Source organism: Cuculus canorus, chromosome 38, assembly GCF_017976375.1.
Source record: "Cuculus canorus isolate bCucCan1 chromosome 38, bCucCan1.pri, whole genome shotgun sequence".
Classification (NCBI taxonomy): domain Eukaryota; kingdom Metazoa; phylum Chordata; class Aves; order Cuculiformes; family Cuculidae; genus Cuculus; species Cuculus canorus.
The window spans coordinates 784,913-802,723 of NC_071438.1; the positions used below are offsets into that span (position 1 = coordinate 784,913).

The window sequence follows — 17,811 nt, forward strand, 5'->3', positions numbered from 1 at the left end:
GTCATCACTCCGCGCCACCACCACCACACGGGTTTCCCGCCCCGCTGACGTCACTGCGCGCGCGCCGGAGAGCGCCGCGATGGCGCCGAGCGGCGATGGCGGCGGCGGCGGTGCCGAAGCGCTGTCGGTTCCCGGCGGAGTCCGGAGGGCGCGGCAGCTGCTGCACATGAGCGTCCTCGCCCAGAGCCCCTCGCCCTGCGGCCGCTTCCTCGCCGCGGGCAACAACTACGGCGAAGTGGCCGTGTTCAGGTACGAGAGGCGCCGCTCCGACCCGAAAACCTCCGCGCTTTGCGCCCAAATCGCCCTTTTCTCGCGCAAAACCGGCGCTTTCCCACACGAATCCCTCTTTTAACACTCAAATCCCCACTGTTCCCACGCAAAATCGCCCTTTATCCGCACAAAATCGCCCTTTTCTCACGCACAACCGACGTTTTCCCATTAAATGCCACTTTTAACACCCAAATCCCCCTCTTTACCCGCGCAAAATCGCTTTTTTCCACACAAAATCGCCCTTTTCCCACGCAAAACAGACATTTCTCCACACGAATTCTCCTTTTTACACCCAAATACACCTTTTTCGCACACAAAATCCCCTTTTTCCCGTGCAAAACCGACATTTTTCCACACGAATCGTCCTTTTTGCACCCAAATCCCTTTTTTCCCCGTGCAAAATCGCCTTTTTTCTACACAAAATCGCCCTTTACTCGCACAAAACCAACGTTTTCCCACACAAATCGCTTTTTAGACCAAAATCCCCCTTTTTACACCCAAATCCCCCTTTTTTCCACGCAAAATCACCTTTTTTCCACACAAAATCACCTTTTTTCCACACAAAATCACCTTTTTTCCACAAAAAATCACCTTTTTTCCACACAAAATCGCCCTTTTCTCGTGCAAAACCGACGTTTTCCCACACAAATCCCGCTTTTAACACCCAAATCCCCATTTTTCCCCACACAAAATCGCCCTTTATCCGCACAAAATCGCACTTTTCTCACGCAAAACCAACGTTTTCCCACACGAATCCCTCTTTTAACACTCAAATCCCCCTCTTTACCCACGCAAAATCGCTTTTTTCCACACAAAATCGCCCTTTTCTCACGCAAAACCGACATTTTCCCACAGAAATTGCCCTTTTTACACCCAAATCCCCCTTTTTCCCACGCAAAATCGCCCTTTTTCCGCACAAAATGGCCTTTTTTCCCCACTAAATCGCTCTTTTCTCATGGGAAACCGACATTTTCTCAGGCAAAAACCAACGTTTTCCCCACAGAAATCGCTTTTCAAACCAAAATCCCCCTTTTTGCACCCAAATCTCCCTTTTTCCGACGCAAAATCGCCTTTTTTTCACACAAAATCGCCCTTTTCTCACGTAAAACCGGAGTTTTCCCGCAGGAATCACCCTTTTTACCCCAAATCCCTCTTTTTTCTCGTCCAAAATCGCCTCTTTTCCACACAAAATCGCCCTTTTCTCACTCAAAACGGACATTTTCCCACACAAATCGCCCTTTTCACACCCAAATCCACCATTTTTCCACAAAAAACGCCTTTTTTCCACACAAAATCGCCCTTTTCTCACTCAAAACGGACATTTTCCCACACAAATCGCCCTTTTCACACCCAAATCCCCCTTTTTTCCACAAAAAACGCCTTTTTTCCCCCCCAAAATCCCCCTTTTCTCACTCAAAGCGGACATTTTCCCACACGAATTCTCCTTTTTACACCCAAACTCTCCGTTTTTACACCCAAACCGCTTTGTTTCCACAAAAAATCGACGTTTTCCCACGCAAAACCGACGTTTTTCCCACACGAATCAGCATTTTTCTGCCCCAATCCCCCTTTTTCACGTAAAATTCTCTTTTTTTCCACACGAAATTCTCCTTTTCCCACCCAAATCGCCCCTTTTTGACAGGAAATCCCCCTTTTCCATGGAAAACCTCTGGTTTTTCCACACAAAATCCCTCTTTTTCCATGCAAATCCCCCATTTTTTCACCCAAATCCCCCATTTTTTCACCCAAATCCCCCGTTTTTTCACCCAAATCCCCCGTTTTTTCACCCAAATCCCCCGTTTTTTCACCGCAATCCCTCTCTTTTCCCAAAAAAACCCCTTTTCTCCTGAATTCCGTGTTTCCCGGCAGCCTCTCGGCCGCCCTCAGCGCGGAAGCCAAGGAGGAGAGCAAACGTCCGCAGGGGCTGCTGCAGGGTGAGGAGCGCCTTCGGAGCGGAACGCGGGATTCGGGAGCGGAAAAGGGGGGATTTGAGGGGAAAAGGGAGGATTTGGGGGGAAAAAGGGGGGGATTTGGGGGCAAAAAAGGGGGATTTGGGGGGAAAAAGGGGGGATTTGGGGGGAAAAAGGGGGATTTGGGGGAAAAAGGGGGATTTGGGGGAAAAAGGGGGTATTTTGAGGGTAAAAAGGGGGATTGGGGGGGGAAAGGGGGATTTGGGGGTAAAAAGGAGGATTTGGGGGGAAAAAGGGGGGATTTGGGGGGAAAGGGGGATTTGAGAGGGAAAAGAAGGGATTTGGGGGGAAAAAAGGGGATTTGGGGAGCAAAAAGGGGGATTTGAGGGGAAAAAGGAGGATTTGGGGGGAAAAAGGGGGGATTTGAGGGTAAAAAGGGGGATTTGGGGGAAAAAGGGGGGATTTGAGGGGAAAAAGGAGGATTTGGGGGGAAAAAGGGGGGATTTGAGGGTGAAAAGGGGGATTTGGGGGGAAAAAAGGGGGTAATTGAGGGTAAAAAGGAGGATTTGGGGGGAAAAAGAGGGGATTTGGGGGGGAAAGGGGGATTTGGGGGGAAAAAGGGGGGATTTGAGGGGAAAAAGGAGGATTTGGGGGGAAAAAGGGGGGATTTGAGGGGAAAAAGGAGGATTTGGGGGGAAAGGGGGGATTTGGGGAGCAAAAAGGGGGATTTTGAGGGCAAAAAGGGGGATTTGGGGGGAAAGGGGGAATTTGGGGAGCATAAAGGGGATTTGGGGGCAAAAAGGGGGGGTTGGGGAGTAAAAAGGGGGATTTTGGGGGGGGGCGGGGGTATTTGAGGGGAAAAAGGGAGGATTTGAGAGGGAAAAGAGGGGATTTGGGGAGCAAAAAGGGGGATTTGGGGCGGAAGGAGGTTTTGAGGGGGAAAAGGGGTTTTTTGAGGGGAAAAAGGGGGATTTTGAGGGGGAAAAGTGGGATTTTGAGGGGGAAGTGGAGATTTTGAGGGGGAAAAGTGGGTTTTGAGGGAGAAAAGTGGGTTTTGAAGGGGTAAAGTGGGATTTTGAGGGGAAAAAGGGAGTTTTGAGGGGGAAAAGGGAGATTTTGAGGGAGAAAAGTGAGTTTTGAGGGGGAAAAGGGAGATTTTGAGGGGGAAAGGGGGTTTTTGAGGGGAAAAAGGGGGATTTTGAGGGGGAAAAGTGGGTTTTGAGGGGAAAAGTGGGGTTTTTTGGGGAAAAGGGAGTTTTGAGGGAGAAAACTGAGTTTTGAAGGGGAAAAGGGAGTTTTGAGGGAGAAAATTGGGTTTTGAGGGGGAAAAGTGGGGTTTGAGGGGGAAAAGGGAGTTTTGAGGGGGAAAAGGGGGATTTTGAGGGGAAAAGGGGGATTTTGAGGGAGAAAAGGGGAATTTTGAGGGGAAAAGGGGAATTTTGAGGGGGAAAAGGGAGTTTTGAGGGGGAAGAGGGGAATTTTGAGGGGGTAAAGTGGGTTTTGAGGGAGAAAATTGGGTTTTGAGGGGGAAAAGGGGGATTTTGAGGGGGAAAAGTGGGGTTTGAGGGGGAAAAGGGAGTTTTGAGGGGGAAAAGGGGGAGTTTGAGGGGAAAAGGGGGATTTTGAGGGGGAAAAGTGGGTTTTGAAGGGGAAAAGTGGGTTTTGAGGGAGAAAATTGGGTTTTGAAGGGGGAAAGGGGGGGTCTGAGGGGGAAAAGGGAGTTTTTAGGGGGAAAAGGGGGATTTTGAGGGGGAAAATGGAGATTTTGAGGGGGAAAAGAGGGATTTTGAGGGGGTAAAGTGGGTTTTGAGGGGAAAAAGGGGAATTTTGAGGGGGAAAAATGGAGATTTTGAGCGGGAAAAGTGGGTTTTGAGGGAGAAAATTGGGTTTTGAAGGGGAAAAGGGGGACTTTGAGGGGGAAAAGTCATTTTTCTGGGGGAAAAGGGTGTTTTGAGTTGGAAAATGGGGGTTTTGAGGGGGAAAAGTGGGTTTTGAGGAGGAAAAGGGGGATGTTGAGAGGGGAAGAGGGGGATATTTGTGGGGGAAAAGATGGCTGCCACGTCCGCCGCTGCCGTTCCAGCCCATTCCGGCCCCGTTTACGCCCTGGCCTCCACGGAGCGGCTCCTGCTCAGCGCCAGCGACGGCGAAGTCAAGGCCTGGGCCTGGTCCGAGCTGGGCAAGAAGGTGGGTGCCCCCCCATTTCGGGGGGCCCCCAGTCCCGTTCTGGGGTCCTCCTCATTTGGGGGCTTCCCAGGCGCCATTTTGGGGTCCTCGGGCCCTGTTTTGGGGGTCCCGTTTCCTGTTTTGGGCTCCCCAGTCCCGTTTTGAGGGTCTGTGGCTTCTATTTTGGGGTCCCTTCTCCCATTTTTGGGGTCCCTTTTCCCATCTGGGGTCCCTTTTCCCATTTTGGGGTCCCTTTTCCCATTTTTGGGGTCCCTTCTCCCATTTTGGGGACCCTTTTCTGACTTTTGGGGTCTCTTTTCCCATTTTTGGGGTCCCTTCTCCCATTTTGGGGTCCCTTCTCCCATATTAGGGTCCCTTTTCCCATTTTTGGGGTCCCTTCTCCCATTTTGGGGACCCTTTTCCGACTTTTGGGGTCTCTTTTCCCATTTTTGGGGACCCTTTTCCCATTTTTGGGGTCTCTTTTCCCATTTTTGGGGTCCCTTCTCCCATTTTGGGGTCCCTTTTCCCATTTTTGGGGTCTCTTTTCCCATTTTTGGGGTCCCTTTTCCCATTTTTGTGGTCCCTTCTCCCATTTTGGGGTCTCTTCTCCCATATTAAGGGTCCCTTCTCCCAATTTGGGGTCCCTTTTCCCATTTTTGGGGTCCCTTCTCCCATTTTGGCGGTCCCTTCTCCCATATTGGGGTCCCTTTTCCCATTTCTGGGGTCCCTTCTCCCATTTTTGGGTCCCTTCTCCCGTATTGGGGTCCCTTCTCCCATCTTGGGGACCCTTTTCCCATTTTTGTGGTCCCTTCTCCCATTTTGGGGACCCCTTTCCCATTTTGGGGGTCCCTTTTCCCATTTGGTGGTCCCTTCTCCCATATTGGGGACCCTTTTCCCATTTTGGGGGTCTCTTCTCCCATTTTTGGGGACCTTTTTCCGATTTTTGGGGTCTCTTTTTCCATTTTGTGGTCCCTTCTCCCATTTTGGGGTCCCTTTTTCCATTTTTGGGGTCCCTTCTCCCATATTGGGGACCCCTTTCCCATTTTTGGGGTCCCTTCTGCCATATTGGGGTCCCTTTTCCCATTTTTGTGGTCCCTTTTCCCATTTTTGGGGTCTCTTTTCCCATTTTTGTGGTCCGTTTTCCCATTTTGTGGTCCCTTCTCCCATTTTGGGGTCCCTTTTCCCATTTTTGTGGTCCCTTCTCCCATTTTGGGGACCCTTTCCCATTTTTGGGGTCCCTTCTCCCATATTGGGGTCCCTTCTCCCATTTTGGGGTCCCTTTTCCCATTTTTGGGGTCCCTTCTCCCATTTTGGGGACCCTTTCCCATTTTTGGGGTCCCTTCTCCCATATTGGGGTCCCTTCTCCCATTTTGGGGACCCTTTTCCCATTTTTGGGGTCTCTTCTCCCATTTTTGGGGTCCCTTTTCCCATTTTTGGGGTCCCTTCTCCCATTTTGGGGTCCCTTCTCCCATTTTTGGGTCCCTTCTCCCATTTTAGGGGTCCCTTCTCCCATATTGGGATCCCTTTTCCCATTTTTGGGGTCCCTTCTCCCATTTTTGGGTCCCTTCTCCCATTTTGGGGTCCCTTTTCCCATTTTTGGGGTCCCTTCTCCCATTTTGGGGTCCCTTCTCCCATTTTAGGGGTCCCTTCTCCCATATTGGGATCCCTTTTCCCATTTTTGGGGTCCCTTCTCCCATATTGGGGTCCCTTCTCCCATTTTGGGGGTCCCTTCTCCCATTTTGGGGTCCCCATTTTTGGGGTCCCCCCCCATTTGGGGCTCACCTTTGTCCCCCAGGGTTGCCGGGAGCTCTGGACCCGCCGCCCCCCCTGCAGGTGAGTGGAGGGCCCCCCCCTCTCCTCAGGGCCCCCCAAAAGTGGGGCTGGAGACCCCCCCCGAGCCCGGGGACCCCCAAATCTGAGCCCTTCCCCCCCGCAGGAGCAGCCTGGAGGTGCCCGAGGTCAACGCCCTGGAGGTCGGCGCCAGGGTGAGCCCCAAGTGACCCCTGAATGACCCCTGAGTGACCCTCCTTTGACCCCCGTACCCCCGAGGGACCCCATGTGACCTGATGTGACCCCCAAGTGATCTCTGTGACCCCCTAAATGACCCCGTGTGACCCCTGTGTGACCTCTATATGACTCTGTGTGACCTCTGTGATCCCCTAAGTGACCCCCATGTGATCTGTGTGACCCCTAAGCGACCTCTGTGTGACCTCTGTGATCGCTAAGCGATCCCTGTGACCCCTAAGTGACCCCTGTGTGACCTTTTCAGCCCCCTAAGTGACCCCCATGTGATCCCTGTGACCCCCATGTGACCCCAAGTGACCTCTGTGTGACCTCTGTGATCGCTAAGCGATCCCTGTGACCCCTAAGTGACCCCTGTGTGACCCCTGTGACCCCATGTGACCTCTGTGACCCCTAAGTGACCTCTGTGTGACCTCTGTGACCCCATGTGACCTCTGTGACTCCTAAGTGACCTCTATGTGACCTCTGTGATCGCTAAGCAATCCCTGTGACCCCTAAGTGACCCCTGTGTGACCCCATGTGACCTCTGTGACCCCTAAGTGACCTCTGTGTGATTGCTAAGTGATCCCTGTGACCCCTAAGTGACCCTGTGTGACCCCATGTGACCCCTGTGACCCCCAGTGACCTCTGTGACCCCAAGTGACCTCTGTGTGACTTCTGTGATCGCTAAGCGATCCCTGTGACCCCTGTGTGACCCCCAAGTGACCTCTGTGTGACCTCTGTGATTGCTAAGTGATCCCTGTGACCCCCAAGTGACCTCTGTGACCCCTAAGTGATCTCTGTGTGACCTCTGTGATCGCTAAGTGATCCCTGTGACCCCATGTGACCTCTGTGACCCCTAAGTGACCTCTGTGTGACCTCTGTGATCGCTAAGCAATCCCTGTGACCCCTAAGTGACCCCTGTGTGACCCCTGTGACCCCATGTGACCTCTGTGACCCCTAAGTGACCTCTGTGTGACCTCTGTGATCGCTAAGCGATCCCTGTGACCTCTAAGTGACCTCTGTGTGACCCCCAAGTGACCTCTGTGACCCCTAAGTGACCTCTGTGTGACCTCTGTGATCGCTAAGCAATCCCTGTGACCCCTAAGTGACCCCTGTGACCCCATGTGACCTCTGTGACCCCTAAGTGACCTGTGTGTGACCTCTGTGATCGCTAAGTGACCCCTGTGTGACCTCTGTGACCCCCAAGTGACCTCTGTGTGACCTCTGTGATCGCTAAGCGATCCCTGTGACCCCTAAGTGACCCCATGTGACCCCATGTGACCTCTGTGACCCCTAAGTGACCTCTGTGATCGCTAAGCGATCCCTGTGACCCCTAAGTGACCCCTGTGACCCCCAAGTGACCTCTGTGTGACCTCTGTGATCGCTAAGCGGTCCCTGTGACCCCTAAGTGACCCCATGTGACCCCTGTGACCCCCAAGTGACCCCCGTGTCCCCCCAGGAGTCGCTGGTGCTGGCGGGGGGCGACGGCGCCGTCCGCGTCCTCGACCTGGAGACGGGGACCTTCACCGTGAGGGGGGACACGGGGGGGATATGGGGGGATATGGGGGGACATTGGGCGGATATTGGGGGATATGGGGGGATATTGGGGGATATTGGGGGACATTGGGGGGATATTGGGGGGATATGGGGGGATATGGGGGGACATTGAGGGGGTATGGGGGGATATGAGGGGATATTGGGGGATATGGGGGATATTGGGGGATATGAGGGGACATTGGGGGATATTGAGGGGATATTGGGGGATATTGGGGGATAGGGGTGAATATTGGGGGGATATGGGGGGATATTGGGGAGATATTGGGGGGATATTGGGGGGATATGGGTGAATATTGGGGGATATGAGGGGATATTGGGGGACATTGGGGGGATATTGGGGGGATTTGAGGGGATATTGAGGGGATCTGAGGGGATATTGAGGGGATATTGGGGGATATGAGGGGATAATGGGGGACATTGGGGGGATATTGGGGGATATGAGGGGATATTGGGGGGATATGGGGGGATATTGGGGGATATTGAGGGGATATGGGGGGATATGAGGGGATATGGGGGGACATTGGGTGAATATTGGGGGGATATGGGGGATATTGGGGGGATATTGGGGGACATTGGGGGGATATTGGGGGGATATGGGGGATATTGGGGGGATATGAGGGGATATGGGGGGATATGGGGGAATATGAGGGGATATGGGGGGACATTGGGTGAATATTGGGGGGATATGGGGGATATTGGGGGGATATGAGGGGATATGGGGGGATATGGGGGAATATGAGGGGATATTGGGGGACATTGGGGGGATATTGAGGGGATATTGGGGGGATACGGGGGGACATTGGGGGGGTATGAGGGGATATTGGGGGACATTGGGGGGATATTGGGGGATATGAGGGGATATTGGGGGGATATTGGGGGACATTGGGGGGATATGAGGGGACATTGGGGGATATTGGGGGATATTGGGGGGATATGAGGGGATATTGGGGGACATTGGGGGGATATTGGGGGGACATTGGGGGATATTGGGGGATATTGGGGGGATATGAGGGGATATTGGGGGGACATTGGGGGACATTGGGGGGACATTGGGGGTCACGGGGACACACGAGGCACAGAGCCCTTTCCCCGCGCCGGTGACAAGAGAGGGGGGGACACAGATGGCACTTGGGGACATTTGTGGGTGTTGGCACAACCCAATGGGTGTTTTGGGGACCCCCCCCCCCCATCTTGGGGACACCTTTTTGGGGGGGGGGGGGCGCTGTGACATCGCTGTGTGTCCCCAACAGCACGAGCTGAGGGGACACCAGGACTACGTCCACTGTCTGGCGCTGAGGGGACCCCACCAGTGTCTGTCGGGGGGCGAGGACGGCACCGTGCGACTTTGGGGTGACCCCGAGTGTCCCCAAGTGTCCCCAACACCCCCCAAAGTGTCCCCAACGCCCCCCAAAGTGTCCCCGAGTGTCCCCAACCACCTCCTGTCACCCCAACTCCGACCCCCTGTGTCCCTCGTGATCTTCCTCATCCCCCCTGTGTCCTCCGGGTGTCCCCCATTGTCACCCCCTGTGTCCCCAAGTGTCCCCAACACCCCCCGAAGTGTCCCCAACACCCCCCAAGTGTCCCCAACACCCCCAAAGTGTCCCCGAGTGTCCCCAACCACCTCCTGTCCCCCCAACTCCGACCCCCTGTGTCCCTCATAATCTTCCTCATCCCCCCCTGTGTCCTCCTGGTGTCCCCCATTGCCACCCCCACGTGTCCCCAAGTGTCCCCAAAGTGTCCCCAACACCCCCAAAGTGTCCCCAAGTCACCCCGAGTGTCCCCAACACCCCCTGAGTGTCCCCAACCACCTCCTGTCCCCCCAATTCCGACCCCCTGTGTCCCTCATGATCTTCCTCATCCCCCCCGTGTCCTCCTGGTGTCCCCCATTGTCACCCCCAAGTGTCCCCAACACCCCCCCAGTGTCCCCAACACCCCCCAAAGTGTCCCCAACACCCCCCAAAGTGTCCCCAAGTGTCCCCAACCACCTCCTGTCCCCCCAACTCCGATCCCCCTGTGTCCCTCATGATCTTCCTCATCCCCCCCTGTGTCCCCCTGGTGTCCCCCATTGTCACCCCCAAGTGTCCCCAACACCCCCCAAAGTGTCCCCAACACCCCCCCGAGTGTCCCCAAGTGTCCTCAACACCCCCCAAGTGTCCCCAACTCCTGTCACCCCCCACGTCCCCAAGTGTCCCCAACCCCAGACCCCCCCCCAGTGTCCCCCCCAAACCCCTCATGCCCGCCATGTCTCTAACCCGCTGACCCCCCCCGATGTCCCCAACCCCCCCCTGTGACCCCCACATGTCCCCAAGTGTCCCCCAAACCCCCCTCTCGGTGACAACCCCCCCCTTCTCTTTCCCCCCCAGATCTGCGCAGTGGCTCTCAAGTTCAGGTCATTGAGGTGCACAAATACCCGGTGAGGCCACGCCCCTTCCTCTTAGGCCACGCCCCCTATTTAGACCACGCCCCTTTTTCTCAGGCCACGCCCCCTTCTCAAACAGACTGTGTCCCCCCTTTCTATGCGGTGTCCTTATTTTCAGGCCACGCCCCTCCGCTCAGGCCACGCCCCCTCCTCTTAGACCACGCCCCCTTCTCCAAACACACCGTGCTCCTCCCTTCTATGCAGTGTAGTTACTCTCAGGCCACGCCCATCCCCTCAGGCCACGCCCCCTCTGGCCACGCCCCCTCCCCTCAGCCCTCACTCCCAGTCTCCCCAGTATGACCCCAGGGGTCTCCCAGTCCCCTCCAGTATGGGCCCTGGGGTCTCCCAGTCCCTCCCAGTATGACCCGAGGAGGCTCCCAGTGCCTCCTAATCAGGCCCAGTGCCTCCCAGTATGACCCGAGGGGGCTCCCAGTGCCTCCCAGTATGGCCCAGTCTCTCCCAGTACAGCTCCAGGGGGTTCCCAGTGCCCCCCAGTATGACCCAAAGGGGCTCCCAGTGCCTCCCAGTCCCCACCAGTATGTCTCCAGGGGCTCCCAGTGCCTCCCACTTCCCCCCAGTATGGCCCAAAGGGGCTCCCAGTGCCTCCCAGTCCCCACCAGTATGTCTCCAGGGGCTCCCAGTGTCTCCCAGTTGGGCCCAGTGCCCCCCAGTACGGCCCTGGGAGCTCCTAGTTCTCCCCAGTATGGCCCCAGGGGCTCCCAGTGCCTCCCAGTTCCCCCCAGTATGGCCCCAGTGCCTCCCAGTCCCCCCCAGTATGGCCCCAGGAGCTCCCAGCTCCCCCCAGTATGACCCAAGGCGGCTTCCAGTGCCTCCCAGTATAGCCCAGTACAAACCAGTCCCCCCTTTTTCCCCCCTCCAGGAATGCAGCCGCCCCCAGTACGGCAAATGGATTCGCTGTTTGGCCACCGATTCCGACTGGATGGTGAGGGGGGGGGGGGGCAAGTGGAGGAGGAGGGCAATTGGGGGGGTTGGGGGGCAATTGGGGGGCAATAGGGGGCATTGGGGGGGCAATAGGGGGTAATTGGGGGGGCAATAAGGGGCATTGGGGGGGCAATAGGGGGTAATTGGGGGGGCAATAAGGGGCATTGGGGGGGCATTGGGGGCATTGGGGGGGCAATAAGGGGCATTGGGGGGCAATAAGGGGATTGGGGGGGCAATAAGGGGCATTGGGGGGGCAATAAGGGGGTAATTGGGGGGCAGTTGGGGTTGGGGGCACTTTGGAGGAGTTGGGGGGCAATAGGGTGGCTTTGAGGGGGCAGTTGGGGAGATTTTGGGGGGCAATAGGAGGGATTGGGGGGACAGTGAGGGGTTTTGAGGGGGCAATTGGGGGGTGGGAGGGCAATAAAGGGGTTATGGGGGCAATTGGGGGGCTTTGAGGGGGGCAATTGGGAGTTGGGGGGGCAGTGGGGGGGTACTTTGGGGTCCCTCTCCCCCCACGCTGAGGTTTTGGGGGGGCAATAGGGAGGTTTTGGGGGGCAATAGGGAGGTTTTGGGGGGCAATAGGGGGGATTTGGGGGGGCAGCGGGGGGGTACTTTGGGGTCCCTCTCCCCCCCGCTGAGGTTTTGCGGGGGGCAATAGGGAGGTTTTGGGGGGAATAGGGAGGTTTTGGGGGGCAATAGGGGGTGAGGAGGTACTTTGGGGTCCCTCTCCCCCCGCTGAGGTTTCGGGGGGGGCAATAGGGAGGTTTTGGGGGGCAATAGGGAGGTTTTGGGGGGCAATAGGGGGGATTGGGGGGGCAGTGAGGGGGTACTTTGGGGTCCCTCTCCCCCCGTGCTGAGGTTTTGGGGTCCCCCCCAGGTGTGCGGGGGGGGCCCCGCGTTGACGCTGTGGCACCTGCGCTCCGTCACCCCCACCACCGTCTTCCCGCTGCCGCCGTGCCAGCACCACGTGCTCTTCCACCAGGACCTGGTGAGCCCCCAGTACAGACCAGTACGGACCAGTATAGACCAGTACAGACCAGTATAGACCAGTACAGACCAGTACAGACCAGTATGGCCCAGTATAGGTTAATGGAAGCCAATAGGACAGCGTAAAGCTCCATAAACCGATATAAACCATTAGAAGACAGCGGTAATCAGTGTAAATCAGCCCAGTATAGACCAGTAGGGACCAGTACAGACCAGTAAGGACCAGTATAGCCCAGTAGAAACCAGTACAGACCAGTATGGGTTCATTCAAGCCCATAGGACAGCGTAAAGCTGCATAAAGTGATATAAACCATTAGAAAACAGTGGTAATCAACATAAATCAGCCCAGTATGGACCAGTACAGCCCAGTAAGGACCAGTGCAACCCAGTAGAAACCAGTATAGCCCAGTAGAAACCAGTACAGCCCAGTATAGCTTAATTGAAGCCAATAGGACAGCGTAAAGCTGCATAAAGTGATGTAAACCACTAAAAGGCAGTGGTAATCAGTGTAAATCCGCTCAGTATGGACCAGTACAGACCAGTAGGGACCAGTATAGCCCAGTAGAAACCAGTACAGTCCAGTATAGCTTAATTGAAGCCAATAGAACAGCGTAAAGCTGCATAAAGTGATGTAAATCACTAAAAGGCAGTGGTAATCAGTGTAAATCAGCCCAGTATGGACCAGTATAGACCAGTACAGACCAGTACGGACCAGTATAGCCCAGTAGAAACCAGTACAGTCCAGTATGGGTTCATTCAAGCCAATAGGACAGCGTAAAGCTGTATAAACCAATATAAACCATTAGAAGACAGTGGTAATCAGTGTAAATCAGCCCAGTATAGACCAGTAGGGACCAGTACAGACCAGTAAGGACCAGTATAGCCCAGTAGAAACCAGTACAGACCAGTATGGGTTCATTCAAGCCAATAGAATAGCGTAAAGCTGCATAACCCATATGAACCATAAGAAGACAGTGGTAATCAGTGTAAATCAGCCCAGTATAGACCAGTACGGACCAGTACAGACCAGTACAGACCAGTAGGAACCAGTATAACCCAGTAGAAACCAGTACAGTCCAGTATAGTTTAATTGAAGCCCATAGGACAGCGTAAAGCTGCATAAACCAATATAAACCATTAGAAGACAGTGGTAATCAGTGTAAATCAGCCCAGTATGGACCAGTAAGGACCAGTACAGACCAGTAAGGACCAGTATATCCCAGTAGAAACCAGTACAGACCAGTACAGCTTAATTGAAGCCAATAGGACAGCGTAAAGCTGCATAAACTGATATAAACCATTAGAAGACAGCGGTAATCAGTGTAAATCAGCCCAGTATGGACCAGTATGGACCAGTATAGATCAGTACAGCCCAGTAGGGACCAGTATAGCCCAGTAGAAACCAGTACAGTCCAGTATAGGTTAATGGAAGCCAATAGGACAGCGTAAAGCTGCATAAACTGATATAAACCATTAGAAGACAGCGGTAATCAGTGTAAATCAGCCCAGTATGGACCAGTACAGCCCAGTAAGGACCAGTACAGCCCAGTACAAACCAGTACAGCCCAGTATAGCTTAATTGAAGCCCATAGGACAGCGTAAAGCTGCATAAACCGATATAAACCATTAGAAGACAGCGGTAATCAGTGTATATCAGCCCAGTATGGACCAGTACGGACCAGTAAGGACCAGTACAGACCAGTAGAAACCAGTATAGCCCAGTAGAAACCAGTACGGCCCAGTATAGCTTAATTGAAGCCAATAGGACAGCGTAAAGCTGTATAAACCCATATAAACCATTAGAAGACAGTGGTAATCAGTGTAAATCAGCCCAGTATGGACCAGTAGGGACCAGTATAGACCAGCGCAACCCAGTAGAAACCAGTATAGCCCAGTAGAAACCAGTACAGTCCAGTACAGGTTAATTGAAGCCCATAGGACAGCGTAAAGCTGCATAAACCAATATAAACCATTAGAAGACAGCAGTAATCAGTGTATATCAGCCCAGTAGGGACCAGTAGGGACCAGTACAGACCAGTAAGGACCAGTACAGCCCAGTAGGGACCAGTATAGCCCAGTAGAAACCAGTACAGTCCAGTACGGGTTAATTGAAGCCAATAGGAGAGCGTAAAGCTGCATAAACCAATATAAACCATTAGAAAACAGTGGTAATCAGTGTATATCAGCCCAGTAGGGACCAGTATGGCCCAGTTCATCCCAGTAAGGGTGTGGTTTCCGGCAGGTTCTGGCGGGGGGTCCAGGCCCGGCCCTGCATCAGCTACAGCTCAGCGGAGACCTCCGAGCGCGCGTTCCCTGTTCACCGCCGGCCCTGCGCTGCCTCTGCCTCCACCAACGCTCCCCCGAGCACCGCGTGAGCCGCGGGAACAAAGGGGTTAACGGGGCGGGAAAGGGTTAAATGGGGGTAAAAGGGGGGCAGGAAGGGGTTAAATGGGGGTAAAGGGGGCAGGAAGGGGTTAAATGGGGGTAAAAGGGGGGCAGGAAGGGGTTAAATGGGGTAAAAGGGGGGTGAGGGGGGCAGGAAGGGGTTAAATGGGGGTAAAAGGGGAGAGAGGGGGGCAGGAAGGGGTTAAATGGGGGTAAAAGGGGGGTGAGGGGGGCAGGAAGGGGTTAAATGGGGGTAAAAGGGGGAGAGAGGGGGGCAGGAAGGGGTTAAATGGGGGTAAAAGGGGGAGAGAGGGGGGCAGGAAGGGGTTAAATGGGGGTAAAAGGGGGGAGAGGGGGGCAGGAAGGGGTTAAATGGGGGTAAAAGGGGGAGAGAGGGGGGCAGGAAGGGGTTAAATGGGGGTAAAAGGGGGAGAGAGGGGGGCAGGAAGGGGTTAAATGGGGGTTAAAGGGGGGCAGGAAGGGGTTAAATGGGGGTAAAAGGGGGGAGAGAGGGGGGCAGGAAGGGGTTAAATGGGGGTAAAAGGGGGGTGAGGGGGGCAGGAAGGGGTTAAATGGGGGTAAAAGGGGGGCAGGAAGGGGTTAAATGGGGGTAAAAGGGGGGAGAGAGGGGGGCAGGAAGGGGTTAAATGGGGGTAAAGGGGAGTGAGGGGGGCAGGAAGGGGTTAAATGGGGGTAAAAGGGGGGCAGGAAGGGGTTAAATGGGGGTAAAAGGGGGGAGAGAGGGGGGCAGGAAGGGGTTAAATGGGGGTAAAAGGGGGGTGAGGGGGGCAGGAAGGGGTTAAATGGGGGTAAAAGGGGGGTGAGGGGGGAAGGAAGGGGTTAAATGGGGGTAAAAGGGGGGCAGGAAGGGGTTAAATGGGGGTAAAAGGGGGGTGAGGGGGGCAGGAAGGGGTTAAATGGGGGTAAAAGGGGGGAGAGAGGGGGCAGGAAGGGGTTAAATGGGGGTAAAAGGGGGGAGAGAGGGGGCAGGAAGGGGTTAAATGGGGGTAAAAGGGGGGAGAGAGGGGCAGGAAGGGGTTAAATGGGGGTAAAAGGGGGTGGGAGGGGTTAAAGGGGTGGGGCTTAAAGGAAATGGGAGGGGCTTAGTGGAGTGGGAGTGGCTTAGCAGAGTGGGGGCTTAATGGAGTGATAGTGGCTTGGCAGAGTGGGAGGGGCTTAGTGGAGTGGGAGGGGCTTGGTAGAGTGTGTGAGGCGTAATGGAGTGGGAGTGGCTTAGAGTGGGTGCTTAGTGGAGTGGGCGGGGCTTAATGGAGTGGGAGTGGCTTAGAGTGGGTGCTTAGCGGAGTGGGAGGGGCTTAGTGGAGTGGGAGGGGCTTAGCAGGGGGCTTAATGGAGTGGTAGTGGCTTAGTGGAGTGGGCGGGGCTTAGTGGAGTGGGAGGGGCTTAATGGAGTGGGAGTGGCTTAGAGTGGGTGCTTAGTGGAGTGGGTGGGGCTTAATGGAGTGGGAGTGGCTTAGAGTGGGTGCTTAGTGGAGTGGGAGGGGCTTAGCAGAGTGGGCAGGGCTTAATAAAATGGGGGTGGCTTAGCGGACTGGGCGGGGCTAAGTGAGTGGGTGGAGCTTAATGAGTGGGTGGGGCTTAATGGAGTGGGTTGGGCTTGTGGGGGGCAGTGGGTTTTGGGGTGTTCCCTTCCCCTCCGCCATTTTGATGGGGTCCAGGAGGGCAAACGAGGGGTTCGGGATGGGGTTTTGGGGCTAAAAATGGAGATTTTGGGGCTAAAGTTGGGGGTTTTGGGGCTAAAGTTGAGATTTTGGGGCTAAAGTTGGATTTTTGGGGGTAAAGTTGGGGATTTTGGGGCTAAAGATCGATTTTGGGTCTAAAGTTGGAGATTTTGGGGCTAAAGTTGGGGATTTTGGGTCTAAAGTTGGGGATTTTGGGGCTAAAGTTGGATTTTTGGGGGTAAAGTTGGGGATTTTGGGGCTAAAGTTGGGGATTTTGGGGCTAAAGATGGATTTTTGGGTCTAAAGTTGGGGATTTTGGGGCTAAAGTTGGGGTTTTTGGGGGTAAAGTTGGGGTTTTTGGGGCTAAAGTTGGGGATTTTGGGGCTAAAGTTGGATTTTTGGGGCTAAAGTTGGGGATTTTGGGGCTAAAGTTGGGGATTTTGGGGCTAAAGATGGATTTTTGGGTCTAAAGTTGGAGATTTTGGGGCTAAAGTTGGATTTTTGGGTCTAAAGTTGGAGATTTTGGGGCTAAAGATGGATTTTTGGGTCTAAAGTTGGGGATTTTGGGGCTAAAGTTGGGGATTTTGGGGCTAAAGTTGTATTTTTGGGTCTAAAGTTGGAGATTTTGGGGCTAAAGTTGGATTTTTGGGTCTAAAGTTGGAGATTTTGGGGCTAAAGTTGGGGTTTTTGGGTCTAAAGTTGGATTTTTGGGTCTAAAGTTGGGCATTTTGGGTCTAAAGTTGGAGATTTTGGGTCTAAAGTTGGAGATTTTGGGGGCAAAGTTGGATTTTTGGGGCTAAAATTGGGAATTTTGGGTCTAAAGTTGGGGATTTTGGGGCTAAAGTTGTATTTTTGGGGCTAAAGTTGGGGATTTTGGGTCTAAAGTTGTATTTTTGGGGCTAAAGTTGGGGATTTTGGGTCTAAAGTTGGAGATTTTGGGTCTAAAGTTGGAGATTTTGGGGCTAAAGTTGGGGATTTTGGGTCTAAAGTCGGGGGTTTTGGGGTCTAAAGTTGTTTCTTTGGGTCTAAAGTCGGGGTTTTTGGGTTTAAAGTCGGGGTTTTTGGGTCCAAAGTTGTTTCTTTGGGTCTAAAGTGGGGGTTTTGGGGTCCCCTCAGGTGCTGACGGTGGGTGGGAACAGCCCCAAGATCGATGTCTTCACCAATCTCGGTTATCGCGCCTTCTCCCTCGCCTTCGCCTGAGCGCACCCCAAAACCCCCCCGGGACCCCCAAAATCCCCCTCAGGACCCCCAAATTCCCCCCGGGACCCCCAAATTCCCCCCAAGATCCCCAAATCCCCTCCAAGACCCCCAAAATCCCCCCAAAGATACCCAAAATCCCCCTCAAGATACCCAAAATCCCCCTCGGGACCCCCAAAATACCCCCCGGGACCCCCAAAATCCCACCCCAGGACCCCCAAATCTCCCCCCGGACCCCCAAAATCCCCCCCGGGACCCCCAAATCCCCCAACAGAGCCCTCAGCGGCGTTTGGTT

General features: G+C 54.3%; 1 protein-coding gene across 1 annotated transcript; it reads left to right on the plus strand.

Moving 5' to 3' along the window:
* Positions 1-34: 34 nt before the first annotated feature.
* Positions 35-17,651, plus strand: THOC6 (THO complex subunit 6). Its single transcript, XM_054053040.1, has 12 exons — positions 35-249; positions 2,140-2,204; positions 4,261-4,364; positions 6,139-6,176; positions 6,280-6,328; positions 7,807-7,875; positions 9,155-9,254; positions 10,268-10,317; positions 11,204-11,266; positions 12,143-12,253; positions 14,495-14,623; positions 17,436-17,651. The coding sequence occupies exons 1-12, from the start codon at positions 80-82 to the stop codon at positions 17,517-17,519; spliced, it is 1,032 nt and encodes a 343-aa protein (XP_053909015.1). The 5' UTR covers positions 35-79; the 3' UTR covers positions 17,520-17,651.
* The last annotated feature ends 160 nt before the right edge of the window (positions 17,652-17,811 follow it).